Source organism: Mobula birostris, chromosome 3 (genome assembly GCF_030028105.1).
Source record: "Mobula birostris isolate sMobBir1 chromosome 3, sMobBir1.hap1, whole genome shotgun sequence".
Lineage (NCBI taxonomy): Eukaryota > Metazoa > Chordata > Chondrichthyes > Myliobatiformes > Myliobatidae > Mobula > Mobula birostris.
Genome location: NC_092372.1, coordinates 29373360 through 29392533, shown reverse-complemented (window position 1 = coordinate 29392533; position 19174 = coordinate 29373360). Strand labels below are relative to the sequence as shown.

At 41.3% G+C, this 19174-nt stretch overlaps 1 protein-coding gene across 2 annotated transcripts in view; it reads left to right on the top strand.

The window, feature by feature from the left end:
• The window catches only part of ca9 (carbonic anhydrase IX), a 94161-nt gene that overhangs the window by 3492 nt on the left and 71495 nt on the right, over positions 1-19174 (top strand). For both annotated transcript variants that reach the window (XM_072252401.1, XM_072252400.1), the window contains exons 2-3: positions 15054-15083; positions 16103-16270. In XM_072252401.1, coding sequence (XP_072108502.1) covers positions 15054-15083; positions 16103-16270 — 198 coding nt within the window. The remainder of the gene's footprint in view (positions 1-15053; positions 15084-16102; positions 16271-19174) is intronic.

Genomic DNA, 19174 nt, shown 5'->3' with positions numbered 1-19174 from the left:
CACAAATCAATAGTAAATATTAAAAATTTAAATTATAAATCATAAATAGAAAATAGAAAAGGGAAAGTAAGGTAGTGCAAAAAAACTGAGAGGCAGGTCTGGATATTTGGGGGGTACGGCCCAGATCCGGGTCATGATCTGTTCAGCAGTCTTATCGCAATTGGAAAGAAGCTGTTCCCAAATCTGGCCATATGAGTCTTCAAGCTCCTGAGCCTTCTCCCGGAGGGAAGAGGGGTGAAAAGTGTGTTGGCTGGGTGGGTTGTGTCCTTGATTATCCTGGCAGCACTGCTCCGACAGCGTGCGGTGTAAAGTGAGTTCAAGGACGGAAGATTGGTTGTGTAATGTGCTGCGCTGTGTTCATGATCTTCTGCAGCTTTGTCCAGTCTTGGACAAGACAACTTCCATACCAGGTTGTGGTGCACCCTAGAAGAATGCTTTCTATGGTGCATCTATAAAAATTAGTGAGGATTTTGGGGGACAGGCCAAATTTCTTTAGCATTCTTAGGAAGTAAAGGTGCTGGTGGGCCTTCTTGGCAGTGGACTCTGCTTGGTTGGACCAAGTCAGGTCATTTGTGATATTGACCCCAAGGAACTTAAAGCTTTTGACCTGTTCCACTTGCGCACCACCAATGTAAATGGGGTTGTGCAGTCCGCTACTCCTTCTGAAGTCAATAACCAATTCCTTCATCTTGCTGACGTTGAGGGATAGGCTATTGTCTTCACACCATGCCACCAGGTTCTTAAATTCCTCTCTGTACTCAAACTCATCATTACCCGAGATACGGCCTACAATTGTGGTGTCATCAGCAAACTTATATATTGAGTTCGATGGAAACTTGCTACACAATCAATCACAATGAAATGAAAACAGAAAGTTTGGAAATGCAGTATTTGTGGAGGGAGAAAACAAGTTAAAATTTCAGATCAATGACATTCCATCATAAAAGTCAGAAATCAAAAGTATTTGAAGTTCTGGAGAGAACAAGGAATGAAAGTGATGGGAACAGAGATCAAGAGGGATCAAATGACCTAAATGGGGTTGCAAGCCCAGAGAAGAAAGTGGGGGCTTGCTATGCACAGCTGCGCTACCTGGATGAGATGTAAATCAAGCAAGGTGAATGCAAGTGGAGAAGAGAAATAATAGAAACGAGACTGAAACTATGAGATACAAAACAATGCAGGTGTAGATCAGAAATTTGACAGAGAATGTAGGAAGTACTCAGCAGGTCAGGCATCTTCTGTGGAGAAAAGTAACTCTGTCTACACTTCTCACTGCTTCAGGAATGCAGCCAGCATAATCAAAGACATTATTCACCCTGAACATTCTCTCCTCTCCCCCTCTTCCATAGAGCACGTAGCACCAGGCTCACGGAGAGCTTCTACCCCACTGTTATAAGAGTATTAAACAGTGCAATAAGCTGGAATCTTGATCTTATAATCTACTTGTTAGAATTTTGCACCCGATTGTTTACCTACATTGCACCCGATTGTTTACCTACATTGCACAGTCTCTGTAGCAGCCACACTTTATTCTACAAAGTACGTTGTTATTGTTTCACCTTGTTCTACTTCAGTGCTCAGTGTGGTAATTTCCCTAATGTTTGTCCCATTCCCAGCTGGGAAGTGGCTACACAGCCCGTCATACCAGTTTAGCATCCAACATTTCTAACACTTAGAGTTCTCCCATGCCAGGACCACCAGATTCAAAAACAGTTACTTCCCCCATGGCATCAGTTTGATCAACACCTCCACCCATTAACCCTCCCCACTTTATCACTTCCTGTCAGAGTCACCTTTTGTACAGATATTTCTGTACCTAATATTACTCTGTACCTGCAATTGGTCTATGCATATAAGCTAATCTTGTGTACTTACATTTATTATGTTTCGTGCTCTTTATGGTTATTGTGATTTTGATGCTGCATCGGATCCAGAGAAACAATCATTTGTTCGCCTTTACTCTTATGTACTGAAGAATGACAATAAATACTTGCGAATTTTAAATCCTGAATCTTGATCTGTGAGAGCAGTACGCAGGACAAGCTTTCCACTGTAACTCGGTACATATGACAATTATAAGCCAATTTCACTTCTGATAAACAAAAATGATTTTTCATCAGATCTAAGCATTTCTGATACAAACCGGAAAGGTTGGTGGACTGACTTTGTTGAATTTAACATTGTCCTAAAGGGTTGTAACATGCTTACACAGAAGGTGAGATGGTGACTTCACTTTGAGTTTTAAAGGAACAACATAAGATGTTAAGAACAGAATGGTTTGAGACACAAGAGATTGTAGATGCCGGAATCTGTGAAAAAGAAATCAAACTACTGGAGGAAATTAATGGTTCAGGCGGCATCTGTGGTGACAGAGGGCTGGTTGACCTTCCCGGTTCAGTGGTGATGGGAGATAGTCAGTGTAAAAAAAGAGGGAGGGAGGGGAGAGACAGGCAGGTGATGGGTGAAAATAGGTGATCTGGGGATGATAGGTAGATGGAGTCAGACAGGGGAGAGAGAGGTGCAAGATTTGAGACAGAGGTTGGTGAATGATGATGGAAAAAGATTGGACAGATGGAGATAGATGGGGGAGGGGAATATAGAGTTGGAGAATTGGACAAGGGAGAGATGATGGGCAGGAGGTGCCAAGTGGAGGAGGGGATCAAGCAAATCCCTCAGAGTATAAGGGATGTAGGAGTACACTTCAGATACTTCTTCGGCAGATAAGGCAAAGGAGAATCTGAAGAGATTTCATGCTTATATTAATACCAGAAGGAATAGGGCCCTTTTAGAACCAGTGTGGTTGTCCACATATGGAGACATGAGAACTGGGTAAAGTCTTCAATGAGTACTTCTCGTCTATATTTACTTTGGAGAAGATCACTAAGGCTGCAGAATCCATGAAGAGAACAGTAATATCCTGAAATATTATTATTTTAAAATTGTAGGTGTTGGTACTCTTGAGAGGCACAATGGTAGCTATCTCGCCAGGGCCTGACCAAATGTATGCAGCAACAATAACAACAACAAAACGAGCTCCTTTCCACCCACTCACACACAGAAATAGGCCTCCAGTCCCAAGATAGGCCATGTCGGGTCCTGCAGTCCTTGGCCCCAGATTGTCAGATTCATAGACGTAAAGCCTTCACTCTCCATTCGCTAGTCAGGACTCGCAGACTCAGAGATGTCTGGCCTCTGACCTCCGAACAAGTATCCTAGGGGCTTTGGCCTTCAGGCCTTTACCTCCAGATTTACTGACTTCAGCCTTCAGGCCACTACCTCTGGACTTGGCAGGCTCTGTACTTCGACTTTCGGCTTTGCCCTCCAGACTTCACTGACCTCATGGTATCAACCCCAGGGCTCACTGATCGTGGGAGTGACCTTCAGGCCTTGACTCCAGAACTCACCAATCATAGATTTGACCTTTGAACCTCGACTTCCAGACTTGCACATTCCTCCGCCCTTGGTGACCCTGGGGGTCACTGGCCTTCATGATTCCCACCTGTATGTACCTCTGAGCCAGGCCCCAACAACCAGGGGATGGCTGGCCTCTCCATGCCTACCAACACAACCTATAGGATCACTGACCTTCAACTGTGCAGTTCTCCGTCCTGAATACAGTATTCAGTATTACTCTGAACATTGGCTCCTGCTCCTGACTCTTCACTTCCTGCCTCAGACATCTAACTCGCCCTTATCTCTGACCCTAAACCCTAATTTGACTCCTAACTCCCCCACACAGTCTCAATCCAAAACATTCTCTTTTCATTTCTGTCTATCAGTGCTGCCTGACCTGCTGAGTTCCCCCACCGTCCTGTGCCTTACTCCAGATATCAGCATCTGCAATCTCTTTTGTCGAAATGAACATCCATTTATTATCTTTCCCTGCATAGAGACAATGCTGTAAAATCAGATTCCCCTACACATGACACTAGGTTTGATGGCCTTTAGGTGTTCGTGGAAGTTAAATTGTAAACAGATATTTCCTGAAAACTGGTCTCATTTTAACACCTGCTATCCATATAATTTCATAATTCCACAACGATCCCTAACATCTGTAGAACCAGTACAAGATTCCAGATTCAGGAGTTTAAAATGTGATTGAGATACTGACATTAGGATGTTGCTACTTTCTAATGTGCATTATGACAAAACCAAGTGGAAGTGGGCCATCTGTGGGGGGTGAGGGAGGAGATTGCTGAGCCTCTGGCATTGATATTTGCATCGTCAATAGGGACAGGAGAAGAAGACAGGAGGGTTGCAAACGTTGTTCCCTCGTTCAAGAAAGGGAGTAGGGATAACCTGGGAAATTATAGGCCAGCGAGTCTTACTTCAGTGGTGGGCAAGTTGTTGGAGAAGATTCGGAGAAGCAGGATTTATGAGCATTTGGAGAGATATAATCTGATTAGGGATAGTCAGAATGGCTTTGTCAAGGGCAGGTCATGTGTTACAAGCCTGACTGAATTCTTTGAGGATGTAACAAAACGCATTGATGAAGGTAGAGCAGTGGATGGAGTGTATATAGATTTCAGTAAGGCATTTGATAAGGTTCCCCAAGCAAGGCTCATTCAGAAAGTAAGGAGGCATGGAATCCAAGGAGACCTTGCTTTGTGGATCCAAAGTTGGCTTGCCACAGGAGGCAAAGGGTGGTTGTAGATGGTTCATATTTTGCATGGAAGTCAGTGACCAGTGGTGTTCTGCAGCTTCAGGGACCACTCCTCTTTGTGATTGTTATAATGAATTGAATTGAACTGACTTCATTTCTTACATCCTTCACATACATGAGAAGTAAAAATTTTTACATTACGTCTTCATCTAAATGTGCAATGTGCAATCATAGTAATTTATAATCATTTATAATAAATAGAACAGTCAATGTTATATAGAGTACACTCAAATCAGCGTGAGTTCATCAGTCTGATGGCCTGGTGGAAGAAGCTGTCCCGAAGCCTGTTGGTCCTGGCTTTTATGCTGCGATACTGCTTCCTGGATGGTAGCAGCTGGAGTAGGTTGTGGTTGGGATGGCTTGGGTCCCCAGTGATCTTATGGGCCCTTTTTACACATCTGTCCTTGTAAATGTCCTGAATCATGGGAAGTTCACAACTACAGATGCGCTGGGCCGTCCACACCACTCTCTGCAGAGTCCTGCGATTAAGAGAGGTACAGTTCCCATACCAGGCAATGATGCAGCCAGTCAGGATGCTCTCAATTGTGCCCCTGTAGAAAGTTCTTCGGATTTGGGGGCCCATACCAAACTTCCTCAACCGTCTGAGGTGAAAGAGGTGATGTTGTGCCTTTTACACCACACAGCTGGTGTGCACAGACCAGGTGAGGTCCTCGGTGATGTGGATGCCGAAGAACTTGAAGCTGTTTACCCTCTCAACCCCAGATCCATTGATGTTAATTGGGGTTAACCCTATGACTTGGATGAAGAAGCAGAAAGGTGGATTAGTAAGTTTGCTGATGACACAAAGATTGGAGGTGTTGTGGATAGTCTGGAGGGGTGTCAAAGGTTACAGTAGGACATCACAGAAATGGGCTGAGAAGTGGCAGATGGAGTTCAACCCAGATAAGTGTGAAGTGGTTCTTTTTGGAACGTCAAATTTGAAAGCAGAATATAGTATTAATGGTAAGACTCTTGGCAGTGTGGAGGGTCAGAGGGATCTTGGGATCCATGTCGATAGGACACTCAAAGCTGCCGCGCAGACTGACAATGTTGTTAAGAAGGTGTATGGTGTGTTGGCATTCATCAACTGAGGGACTGAGTTCAAGAGCCATGAGGTAATGTTACAGTTATATAAGACTCTGGTTAGACCCCACTTGGAGTACTGTGTTCAGTTCTAGTCACCTCACTTCTGGAAGGATGTGGATACTATAGAAAGAGTGAAGTGGTGATTTACAAGGACGTTGCCTGGATTGGAGAGTGTGCCTTATGAAAATGGGTTGAGTAAACTTGGCCTTTTCTCCTTGGAGTGACGGAGGATGAGAGGTGACTTGATAGAGGTGTATAAGATGATGAGAGGCACTGATTGTGTAGGTACCCAGAGGCTTTTTCCCAGGGTTGAAATGGTTAACACGAGTGGGCATAGTTTTAAGGTGTTTGGAAGTAGGAGCAAGGGGGATGTCAGAGGTAAGTTTTTCAAACAGAGAGTGGTGGGTACGTGGAATGTACTGCCAGCAATGATGGTAGAGACGGATACCATAGGGTCTTTTAAGAGACTCCTAGTTAGATACATGGAGCTTAGAAAATAGAGGGCTATGTGGCAGGGAAATTCTAGGCAGTGTCCAGAGTAGTTTACATGGTTGGCACAATACCGTGGGCCGATGGTCTTGTAATGTGCTGTAGAAGTCTATGTACTATGTTCTGCGTTCTATCTGTTTACCAATGTTTTGGGAAAGGTAGGGATCATTCTATGCTTGAACATGCATAAATTGGAATGTTGGGGGCTGGTGGTGGTGAACGGAAAGAACGAGGTCTGGAAGAGGACCTGGATAGATCAGAAGGCGAGAGGAGAGGACAGAGGGGCATAGAAATTGGAGAAAACAATGTTCATGCTGACAAAGTCACCAAACAATTTACCCAATTTTTAAAATATAAGCTGAACAACAAATTTAATAATGTTACATACTAGAAAACTTGCATCAGATCTTACTCAGTCCTTGCCTAAGCTCTCTGTACAAATACACTTACCTTATTCTTGAAGGAACTCGTTCCACATAATCTTCTGATCCTACCAAACAATCACTGGCTTGTTGATGTAGAGCTGTAGTTCACAGAATTACACATCATGCATTTGTGCAGTTCAAACTTCAGTCAAATCAGCAGTTCAAACCTTTGCTACCACAAAAGCAATAATATTATTGGATTTTATTGGTTTTAAAGTCCTTTGGGTCACCTTGAACTTGTGAAAGTAGATAAATAGATGTAAGTTAGTTCTTCTTTTCTTCATCAACTTGACTGGTTCATGCTGAGTTGGGGTTACTGCTGTGTGCAAGGTCATAGTTAAGTGATTTGGTCACTTCCAAGAAGTGCTCATGGCTCTGGACAAGCAAGAGTACAATGCAGGCGCTACCATTCAAAGATGTGAGCCATCAATTTGTTACAATTAACTTTGTAATTGTGATGAATGGATTAATTTTTGGGATTATGAATATCCTGGAGTCTCCTGCATTTTTCATTACACCTGGTAGTCCCCCTTAGGCCCAAGATTGCCTGCATTTGTATTGGTTTATTCTTGTCACCTGTACCAAGATACAGCAAAAAGCTTGTCTTACATTATCAGGTCAAATCAGTACACAGTGTCTTGAGGTAAAAGAAGGATAAACAATAACATTGCCAAATAAAGTGTAAAAGCTACAGAGAAAGTGCAGTGGAGGAAACAAAAGACTGCAAGATCATAATGAGGTAGATTGTGAGATTAAGTGTCCATACTGTCATTTGAGGTGCATTCAAGAGCTTGATAACATCAGGATAGTAACTCTCCATGGGACAAGGTTTCAGGCTTTTGTATCTTCTGCCTGATGGAAGGTAAAATGTCCAGGGTGGGTGGAGACTCTGAACTGTATACGTACTGAATGCACCTCTGAACTTGTGCATAGGTAGCCAACCCTCCAGCATTGCCTGAAACTTCCAAGAAAATTAAAGTCAAGCCTTAACATGTCAGTGAAAAATTGGGTTGGGGGGTGGGAACATAGGAGCTTTGAATGCAAATAATGGGTGTCTCTTTCAGGTGATTCAAACATGATCATAGAGAAGTAGAACACTACAGCACAGAAACAGCCCTTTGGCCCATCTAGTCTGTGTGAAACTGTTATTTTGCCTAGTTCCATCAACCTGCATCTGGACCATAGCACTCCCTATCCCTCTCATCCATGTACCTATCCTACTGTAAGATGTCATAAAACTTCAGTCATAGAGATATTTATAACAAGGGTAGCTTTGTGATAAATTTGATTCTGATAACTTGTAGAAGCAGAACAATTCACAGCAAATTTATTTCAGTAATATCAACAAGATATTGCATACATAGAGAGCATTTGATATAATAATAATAACAGGCATCACAGTGGTGTAGTGGTTAGCACAACGCTTTGCAATACAGGTGACCTAGGTTCAGTCCCCACTGCTGCCTGTAAGGAGTTTGTATATTCTTGCCGTAACTGCATGGGTTTCCTCTGGGAGCTACGTTTTCCTCCCAGAGTCCAGGTACAGGTTAGAAAGATAGTCAGTCATTGTAAAGTGTCTCATGATTTATTTATTAATTTATTTATTGAGATACAGCACGGAATGGGCCCTGCCGGCCTATTGAGCCACACCACCCAGTAACCCCCAATTTAACCCCAGCCTAATCATGGGATAATTTACAATGACCAATTAACCTACCAACTGGTACTTCTTTGGACTGTGGGAGGAAACCGGAGCACCCGGAGGAAGCCCATGCCTACATACTCCTTACAGGCAGTTGCAGGAATTGTAATTAGGAGGAGACTACATCAGGGGATTGCTGATTGGCGTGGCTCGAGGGCCGGAAGGGCCTATTCCGTGCCGTGCCTCAATAGGTAAATAAATAAACATCCCAAAGCACTTCCCATTAAATTAACTGAGATACTAGGAAAAGTGACTCAACGCTTTCTCAGAGAGACAGACTTTTACAAACATTTTGAAGGAAAAGTTTGAGACATGGAGGTTAGTGAAAGATTTCCAGAGTTCAAGAAATCCATAGCCAATTCACTCTGCAGCAAGACCCAAGGTTGCAAATACTGGAATCTGGAACCAAAAAAAGGCAAACTGCTAGAGGGACTCAGTGGGTCAGGCAGCATCTGTGGAGAGAATTTATTTCAAAAGGAAAAGATATATACAAGAGACTGATCTTACATGCACAATGGAGACAGTGGGGTCAGGTGCACTGGAGGTTGTCGCGTGCAGGATGGCATTCCAATCCCCTTCTTGTCAAACCTTACAAACCTCCCTTTTTGGGGAGGGATGGACTGGCAATATTGCCTGACTTGACCTTGTGGCCTGTTACAGCACGTAAGCCATGGGCTGTTGTTGGCAATGCTGTCTGACTTAGTCTTGTAGCCTGTTGTAGCACGTAAGCCATGCCACAACTGACAGCTGGTCTGGGAGTGGATTTTAGACTGGCATTGTCTCTTGATATTTCTGATAGCTTTATGAAGGTCGTATCTCAATTTCTCGTAAGGATTGTACAGATTGTGGAATCCGATTAGAAAGGAAGGCGAAGAGGAACTAAGTAAGGCAGTCAGGAACAACAGGTAGATGGGGACCCAGTGGGAAGAGTATGTGGATGACGGACAGATCAAGGAGGCAGTGGAGGAAATGAAACTGGAGGGTTGGAGGCTGGGTGTAGTGACTGGAAAAAAAACGAGGTGTGGAAGAGGACCTGAGTAGATCAGGAGATGTGGGGAAAGGATAGAAGGGGATAGAAACTGAAGAACACAATGTTCATGCCATAGGGTTGTAGTCTTCCTAGGCAAAATATGAGGTCCTGTTCCTCTAGTTTGCATTTGGCCTCACCCTGTTAGAAGATGAGGCTGAGATCAGTCAGTGTGGGAATGGAAATGGGAAAGGGAACAGTGACGCAGCTTCACAAATTGGTGTTTATCATTCGTTTGAACTGTGGCACAGATACAGTTACAAACAATCAACAATGCAAGAGGAAAGAATTTCATCTGACAGGCAGAAGAAGTGGTATGTGAAGAGTTGCTGTCAAATCATCTGTATTAATGCAGGGATTGCTGTGGATGAGCAATGACTGATGCAGTGTGATGGAACACAGGGATCTTGGAGTCCACGTCCATAGGTCTTTCAAAGTTGCTCTACAAGTTGATAGGGTGGTTAAGAAGGTATATAGTGTGCAGGCTTTAATAGTTGGGGGGACTGAGTTTGTAACTGTGAGGTAACGTTGCAGCTCTATAAAACTCAGGTTAGACCACACAGAGTATCGGTTCAGCTCTGGTCATCACGTTATAGGAAGGATGTGAAATCCTAAGACAGCATCCAGAAGAGATTTACCATGAAGCTGCCTGGATTGGAGAGTATTTCTTATGAGGAATGGTGGAGCAAACTAGGGCTTTTGTCTATAGAGCAATGGAGGATGAGAGGCAGAGTGGAGTCTCAGAACCTTTTTTTCCAGAGCAGAAGTGGCCGGTGCCAGAGCACATCTGGTAAAGGTGAATGGAGAGGAAAGTTTAAGAAGGTGTTAGAGGTAGGTATTTTACACAGAGAGTAGTAGATGTCTGGAATGCACTGCCGGCAGCAAGTGGGGTGGGGAGTGTGTGGGGTGGTGGTGGCCATAGTAGAAGCCGACACAATAGAGACATTTAAGAGACTTAGATAGGTATATGGTGGGTTATGTGCTGTTCAGGATGGAAGGGTTAGATTGATATTGGAGTAGGTTTATGTAGGCCAGCACAACATCATGGGCCAAAGGTCTGCACTGTGCTGTATTGTTCCATATTGTTCCATGTTCTATGATGCAAAAGGGCTAGAGGAAGAGGGAAAAGACTTCTGGAATATTGTTGGAAGTCTCCCTCAGGACTGTGAGATGTATTAAGATATTTCTCATTTACATAATGAACTCAGTATGATTAATGTATCAGTTATCACTTTCTTGCACCTGGGACAGAAATTATTGATATCTAGAAATTCAAAACTTTATCCATTTCCCCACACTTACTTTAAAATAGGCATTTTGAAATATCTATTCCCCACTCTCCTTCTCCCAGCTTCTCTCTTAATCCGCGCTCATCCATCCAACTGGTTTCACCCTTCACCTTCTAGCTCAATCTCCTTCACCGCCCCCCACATTCTTAATCTGACTTCTTCCCCCTTCCTTTCCAATCCTGACAAAGGGTCCCAGCCTGAAATTCCATTTCCGTGAATGCTGCCTGACCTGCTGAGTTCCTCCAGCATTTTGTGTGTGTTGCCCTGGATTTCCAGCATCTGCAGAATCTCCTGTATTTTAAAGTATTACTTACCCATTAGGGAACTGGTCGCAATGAATGTGATCGAGATTTTGTTGACATTGATCAAATATTCAACAACAGCGAATCATCGTTCAGCTATTACAAGGTTTGATTTCATCCATGTGCATCCATCCATAGTCCTGTGTATTAACTGTGGGTTTCGCATGAGGGGTTGACTACAATTGGTGCAACTGATCAGTGTTTATAGACTTGCCCACATTGTGAAGTTTTAATGAAAATGAGACTGACTGCAACTCCCTGTCTTGGTACATATTTAATAAAATGTGTTCAGATACATTCTTTCAATAAAAGAGTGGTTTGAGTATCTCAGAAAATTCTGATGTCCTGAAATTTTCACACACAACAGTCTCTAGAGTTTACAGCGAATGGTGCGAAAAACAAATATCTTCCAGTGAAACCGCCTTGTTAATGAGAGAGGTCAGACTGGTTCAAGCTGACAGGAAGACAATAATACTCAAATAATCCCGTGTTACAACAGCTGTGTGTAGAAGAGCATCACCGAATGCACAACAAAGCAAACCTGGAAGTGAATGGGCGCAAACGTACAGAAATAGTCAGTAGCCACTTAATTCGGTACCTCCTGTATTTCATAAAGTGGCCACTGAGTGAATACTGTATTCAATCATTAATGAACACCACTAAACATTTTATTACTGCTAATACTACCCAGAAAAAGCCTTTGGGGGAATTTTCATATTTGCATATTTCCACCGATCAGATGGCTCGGAACCGAGGGAAGGCTCTGTGTTCAGCTATGGGAATGCTGAGGATTATATTGTATCTGTGAGGAATTATAACAGATCTGTTGTGCAGCACAACAAAATTTCATTTACAACATGAGATGGATATTCGTGAGAACTTGACCCAGACTGACAAAAGTTGATAACTCTTTTAGTTTTTCACTCCTTACTCTTTTACTGGGCAGCCACCCGGGAGGGAGACACTGAAGTTGGTTTAGTGCCACAGGCGGCTGGGCTGGGTTGGAGGCTGGCCCCACTCGTTAGTGCTACCCTCCGATGCTCACTGGGTTGAAGGTGCGACTGCACTAGCATGTGATGAGGAACTACTGCATATTTATTCCTGCAGCAACGCGGCTCCAGAGCAATCATCCCATGCACCACCAGTCTACAGGACATGACTTGGGCTATATTAATTTTTTGTGACTGTATGATTTGCTGTTACCAGAATTATATGTGCTAGATATGACTGTTGGTACTCTGTTTTGCACCTTGACCTTGGAGGAATGTTGCTTCATTTGGCTGTTTTATTGTGCATGGTTAAGTGACAATTAAAATTGAACTTGAACTAATACTCGCGTTAAAACAGTGTGTAGAGCAATGTTATATAACATCCCAATGTACGTTATTTGTAGCTTTCAGCAAGATTTCAGTACCAATTTGAAAGGAATGATTGAACTGTATGGTTCATATTTGAAATAAGTTAACTCCATAAAGATTAATTTGAATAGGCAACTAGCATTTCTGATGTTAGATTCAGAGATTCAAGTAACAGTGTCCAAAACTATGTCTGTTCAGATTTCCAATGCTTTAAATTCAGCCTCATTTACATGGGTGTACCTTTTGTCTGCTAAAGTGCTTAGATTTGTATCAATGATCAAAGTTCAAAGTTCAAACTACATATATGTCACCAAATGTTCATTTTCTTGCAGGCATTCACAATAGAACGAAGAAATACAATAGACTCAATGAAACTCTACACACAAAAACAATCAATGTGCAAAAGAAGATAAACTGTGCAAACATAAAAAAAGCAAATAATAGCGATAGCTAATGAAATAAGATGTGTCTCCTATAACTTACCAATTTTAATCAACCACTAGATTCAGGCATTTTTAGAAACCTTACGATTGGGTTCAATCTCTTTAAGTTAAAATGAAAATAACATTAAGATCAGAAATGACACAAGCTTGCTATGCAAAAATGGAGTAGGGAAATGCATTTGAAATCAGTCTCTCCAGCTATTACTGTGACTGAAAGCCCAAGCATATGTTGAAAGCTTGCTGATTAATGAGTTAGGAACTAATTCTAATCTTAAAGGATAATTTCAAGAATTAAATTCAAAAGTGAATTTCAAAACTCTCTTGTAAGTTATGAAGTCACACCATAATCAAATTGCCCATCTGTAGATGTTAAGTCTTGAGTTATATTTTCCTTCTGATTGTATACTTGAGTCACCAAAGGAACCAGAGCCTTTAACATTAGAGACTGCCCTGTTCATTAGAACTTTAAATAATGCCTTACTAGAAAGATTAATTGACCTATTGCTCAAACATTTACTTGGATCTAGTCCATTCTTTACACTGCTCAGGTTTAAAGAATGTGATTACTTAAGTTCCCATTTCATTTAATTGAGAGGAAGATTACATATCATTTTGCAAGAAACCATCAAGGTTGAAAAGAGCTGTAGTGAAGCTGAGCCAAATTAGTAATCAGTGGTGAGTGTTACAGATTTTTTCAATACACAGCTTATAAAATGATTCAAGGGTTCAAAGGTTCAATGCTTCCATTTAATATCAGAGAGTTTCTACAGTATACAACCTGAAATTCTTCCTCTTCACAGACATCCATAAAATAGAAGAAAAACCCCAAGGAATGAATGACAGGAAAATGTTAGAGCTCCAAAAGCCCCCCTCTCCGCTCCCATGCACAAGCAGCGGTAGAGCATCAATCCGACCCCCCACCTGCCTCAGCAAAAGCATCAGTGTTCCACCACCCACCATGCAAGCAATAGCAAAGCCCCCAAAGAGCTCATGATCTAGCGTGCGTCAAAAACCACTGTTCATCCCAACATTTCAACATGCCAGAGGCTCCCTCTCTCTCCCTCTCTCACTAATGAGAGAGGGGAAGGTATCACTCCTGCCACAGCAAGAGGGCAGACCCATCTTTATCGTCCAACCTCCCATGACACTTCAGTCAGTGACACCGGCAAGGAATCAGTTCGTCCGTGGGACAAATGAGAAGACAATTCCAGGGGAATAAATATAATTTAGTGTACTTCTCATAGAAAACAAATGTTAACTCAAAGCGGAATATATTGTAAGGTTAAATGCTGTTTACTCATGGCTTAAATGAAAGTTTGAATTACTTCCATGTGATTTTGGCCAATTAGGGGGCATAATTTTAAGATGATTGTAGAAGAGTATAGGGGTACTTCAGGGGTTAGTTCTTTACCAAGAGAGTGGTGGTTGAATGGAATGCCCTACCAGGGATGGCAGTAGAGGCAGGTACATTAAGAATATTTAAGAAACTCTTAGGTATGTGGATGATAGAAACATGATAGAAAAGGTTGGCACAACATTGTGGACCAAACGGCTTGTAACATGCAGTAGTGTTCTATATTCTACACCCAAGTTTCTAATCCTGTTTCATCTGAAAAATGCATAATCTGTATAAACTCCTACTCAGAATTCCATGCCCCCTTGGACTTATTCAGCAATGTATGTAACTGTATGATATGTAACTGCTTATACTCGATAACATTGATAATGTAATTACAATCAGATCATCTTTACACATGCCATTTCCAGTATTTTGTAAAGAATTATAAAAATACAAATGTAAATCTGATCAAATATATAAAGAAGATATATAATCTTTATTTTGATCATGGTTTCCCAACCTGGGGTCCACAGAGCCCTTAGTTAATGGTAGGGGTCCATGGCATAAAAAAAGGTTGGGAACCCCTGCTTTAATTATACTTCACCTGAAATTACACTTAGGCTTTTGCATCCTGAAAGTGGCTGCTTGTCCAATTCACAGAAGCATTTGATTGCTGCAAGCTGTCAGGGCTTCCTGGCATGCGGAGACACAGGATACAAGGCTTGAGGCCACTCACAGTACGGCGCCCTCATGGTTTGTCCTTCAGGTACAGCAGGTCGAGTTGGGTGGATGTCCTGTTGAGGAAGGAGACAACAGAGGAACAGTGAGCGGTTGGAATGGCTACCCTGCACATCTGGCTGAATTGTTATCTTTCTCAGATGCTACTTAGCTTCCTCAAACAGTAATTCTTTTCTGTTTCTTCCCCTCAAGGTCCTAAACCTGAACATTGGAGTTATACAGGTAATTATATTTGTCTGATTAGGCAGCCTGATTCTATCTTAATCTTGAGAGTAACATCAAAGGTTAATAATTAATAGCAGCTACTGTTTGTTTGATGTTGTTACATAATTAGATGCAGGAAACAATTGCTTATTAAAGGGCAGTGGTAGGAAATACTCCAGATACTTCTTGATTGCAGAGTTCCTGTTTGAACTACAATCTCCCTAGGTTGCCATATATGACAAGGATAGTTCTGATATTCCTGAGCATATTCTTGCCTTATGCTTTGCATACTGTTTAGTGTTTATGATTTTGGCTAAGCTATGTTTTTAAAAAATAAATAAGTACCATGGTAGATTTATCAGCAATATTGTATCCATTGTCTTTAATGGAGGAATAATATTCAATTTAGAGTCTTAGAGTCATAGAGCACTGCATCACAGAAACAGGCCTTACAGCCTTTCTAGTCCATGCCGAACCATTATTCTTCCAAGTCCCATCAACCCCACCTGGACCAACACCCTCCATACCGCTTCCGTCCATGTATCTATCTAAACTTCTCTTAAATGTTGCAATCAAACCCACATCCACCTCCTCCACTGACTGCTTGTTCCACACTCTCACCACATCCAGCGTGAAGAAATTCCCTCCCCCTCATGTTCCCTTTAAACATTTCAACTTAAAATCACCCTTAACCTATGATAGCTAGCTCTAGTCTCACCCAACCTCAATGGAAGAAGCTTGCTTGCATTAACCCTATCTATACCCCTCCTAATTTTGTATACCTGTATCAAATCTCCCTTCATTCTCACACTCCAAGGAATAAAATCCTAACATATACAACTTTCCCCTGTAACTCAGATTCTCAAGTCCCAGCAAGTTCCTTGTAAATTTATTAAAGTTATTAAAGGTTAGGAATAGTATAATGATTTATGTAACTATAAAATCATACTACTAAGACAGTGATAATACGCATCCAGTTTACTCAGTACATTAAGTACAGCAAATCCAATAAAGGTCTTCTGGTTGATTTTCCTCAGATCAAGACTGGAAGAAAGACTATCATTATTGTGACGGGAAGTCACAATCTCCTATCAATATTGAAACCAGCAAAGCCATGTTCAATAAAAACCTTCCTAAAATCAGACTTGAGGGATATGATTTACCAGAAACAACTTCACTCAATTTAACTAATAATGGACACACAGGTAAGAATGGAAACAGTGCTTTTCCTCTTTGCCCATCATTCGCCAGTTTCACTGAGGGCAGAGGACCAGTCACATGGATAATATGACTGCAATCAAGCCCCTTGTGCTTTAGATAAAAAACAGAATTGATGCAACAATGCCTGTTTAGAGCACCTAATCCTAATATCTCTACATTGTGTGAACAATTTGATTTAAGCAAAACACATACATAACAATGAATGTATACTCAGTGGCCACTTTATTTGGTACACCTGAACCTCTGCTCATTAATGCAAATATATAATCAGCCAATCATTGGCAGTAACTCAATGCATAAAAGCATGCAGACATGGTTCAGTTGTTGTTCAGACCAAGCATCAGAATGGGGAAGAAATGTGACCTAAGTGACTTTGACCGTGGAATGATTGTTGGTGCCAGATGGGGTAGTTTGAGTATCTCAGAAACAGCCGATCTCCTGGTATTTTCACGCACAACATGGAGTTACAGAGAATGGTGTGAAAAACAAAAAACATCCAATGAGCGACAGTTCTGTGGGCAAAAACACCTTGTTAATGAGAGAGGTCAGTGAAGAATGGCCCTACTGGTTTAAGCGTACAGGAAGGTGACAGTAACTCAAATGACAATGTTTTCCAGCAGTGGTGTGCAGATGAGCATCTCTGAGTGCGTAACATATCAACCTCGAAATGGACGGGCTACAGCAGCAAGAAATCCACACTGGGTTCCACTCCTGTATCCAGTAAACTGGTGCTGAGTATAGCATCTCTCAAAAATGTTTAGAGATCGTGAGTTTCAAATTACAGCAGTTTATTCATTTTTTATCAGCCTGAGAGGATGAAAGAAGGACCTTTCATTTGAACATATTCATTTATCTCACATTTATTCCATATCATCAACATCCTTAGCAAAAAGCAATCTATTTGCCTTTTCAATTACTCTATGCATTCATTGGATCTAAATAAACATCTTTTCCCTACTCAAAACAGAGTCACTTACTTGATACTACTGGGAAGGAGCACTTTATGGAAAGAATATTTCCTCAAATATTTTTCCCTTAGGAAGAAATATCGCGTTTGCTGTGAATGATTAAAAACCATTGAATAAAAAGCAATTTTTTACACACTGTATCCATTTTATATTGTGTTGGACATGGCTTGAGGCTGAATAAACGTAACCTAACACCTTTGTTTCACTGTGTTCAGGAAATGTAAAAGCATGACTTTGCATTAAATATGAATAGAAGCATTGTAACTTAGACAATACACATGGAAGGGCAAATAGCAAATCTTCAGTGGAATATAGAATTGCCTTTCTCATAACCTCTATGTCACATTCACAGATCTAAATATTTATGTAACCCTTATACATGAAAGAACCAAGAGTTCTTTTTATCTCCCCTGCTGTTGGTATCTAAAAAATATTTATTTATTTAATTATAAGTCTAACTGCTGTTTCTGAATCTACCAGAACGTTTTCCCACATAACATTAACTAAAGATGCCCACCGCTCCCTCTAATTCTGGTGTCTTCCCTGTTGCTGGTGCATTGTGAGGGGCATCAACATCAAAAAGTGATGGTATGAATTCATTAGCTACAACCTGTTAAAGCTTTCATGCATTTCCACACTCTATCTGACAGCTACTCACTCACTCCATGCTTATCCCTTAGCTGTTTCTTTACGTCCTTCTCAGAATTCGCGAACGCACCAAAACTTGCATTTGTAACACATTTCATTATAATATACTGTCCTCCCCATCACTTTACTTGAAGACCAAATTTTGTCTTCCAGTCCTATAAGCCAGGGTTTGGCAGCCTTTTTTATGCTGCCAACCATTAACCGAGGGGTCTGTGGACCCTTGCTATAGGCAATGAAGTAGATAAACAACAAATCATTTTACAGATTGTTAACTTGCTGTATTCATCACTGACTTGTTGTATGTAACATGGCAGTTTATGAAGGAAGTTAACTAATCAATTGAACAAAAGTGTGTGCAGGTTTGTGTGAAGGGCACACGCCCGCTGGGCCAGGTGGCCTAATTTTATGCCATGTAAAATTCTTTGCTAAGGTTTGGTAATGGCTCAAGATTCGAGATTAAATTTGTACAATTTGTGAAAGTTATTGAAATTTCAATTAATCCAACAACTTTTTTATCTCTCTGACAAGGTTGACTTTAGTTTTTACTAACACATGTACTGAAGCATGTCTAGAACAGAAGCATTGTTTAATTCTAGATTTCTGTCAGCACGATTTTAAAGTGTTAGACTGACAGAGTCTTCACATATGGTTTGGTTATGGGTTATGCACTTTGATAGGATTTTTTTGCACGTTTGCAGGAAGTAAAATAAAAGTATCGATTTTTTTTTGCAAATGAGAAGAAAAGTTTTCTGAGAAACTTCAGAAATAAGTTCCAAGGGACTTGGGAGTTCAAATTCAGGATTTCCTTAAGGTTAACTTCCAGGTTGAGTGGGTAGTAAAGAAAGCAAATGCAATGTTAGAACACATTAGAAAATATAACATTAAGGATGTATTGCTGAGGCTTTATATGGCTTTGGTCAGACTGCAGTTAGAATATTGTGAGGAATTTTCAGCCCCATATCTAAAGAAGGATGTAGTGGTCCTAGAGAGGGTCCATAGGAGGTTCACAATATTGATCCCAGGAATGAAAGTCTTAATATATGTTTGATAACTCTGTTTGATAACCCTGACCATGGAGTTCAGAAGGATATTGGGGAAGTCCTATTGAAATCTACCAGATACTGAAAGGCCTATATAAGGCGGACTTGGACAGGATGTTTCCATTAGATGGAGAGTTTAGAGTTTATGGCACAGCCTCAGAATAAAGGTGCAAGCTGGAAGGTAATAAATCTGTCAATTCATTGCCACAGAGAGTTATGGTAGCCAAGTCAC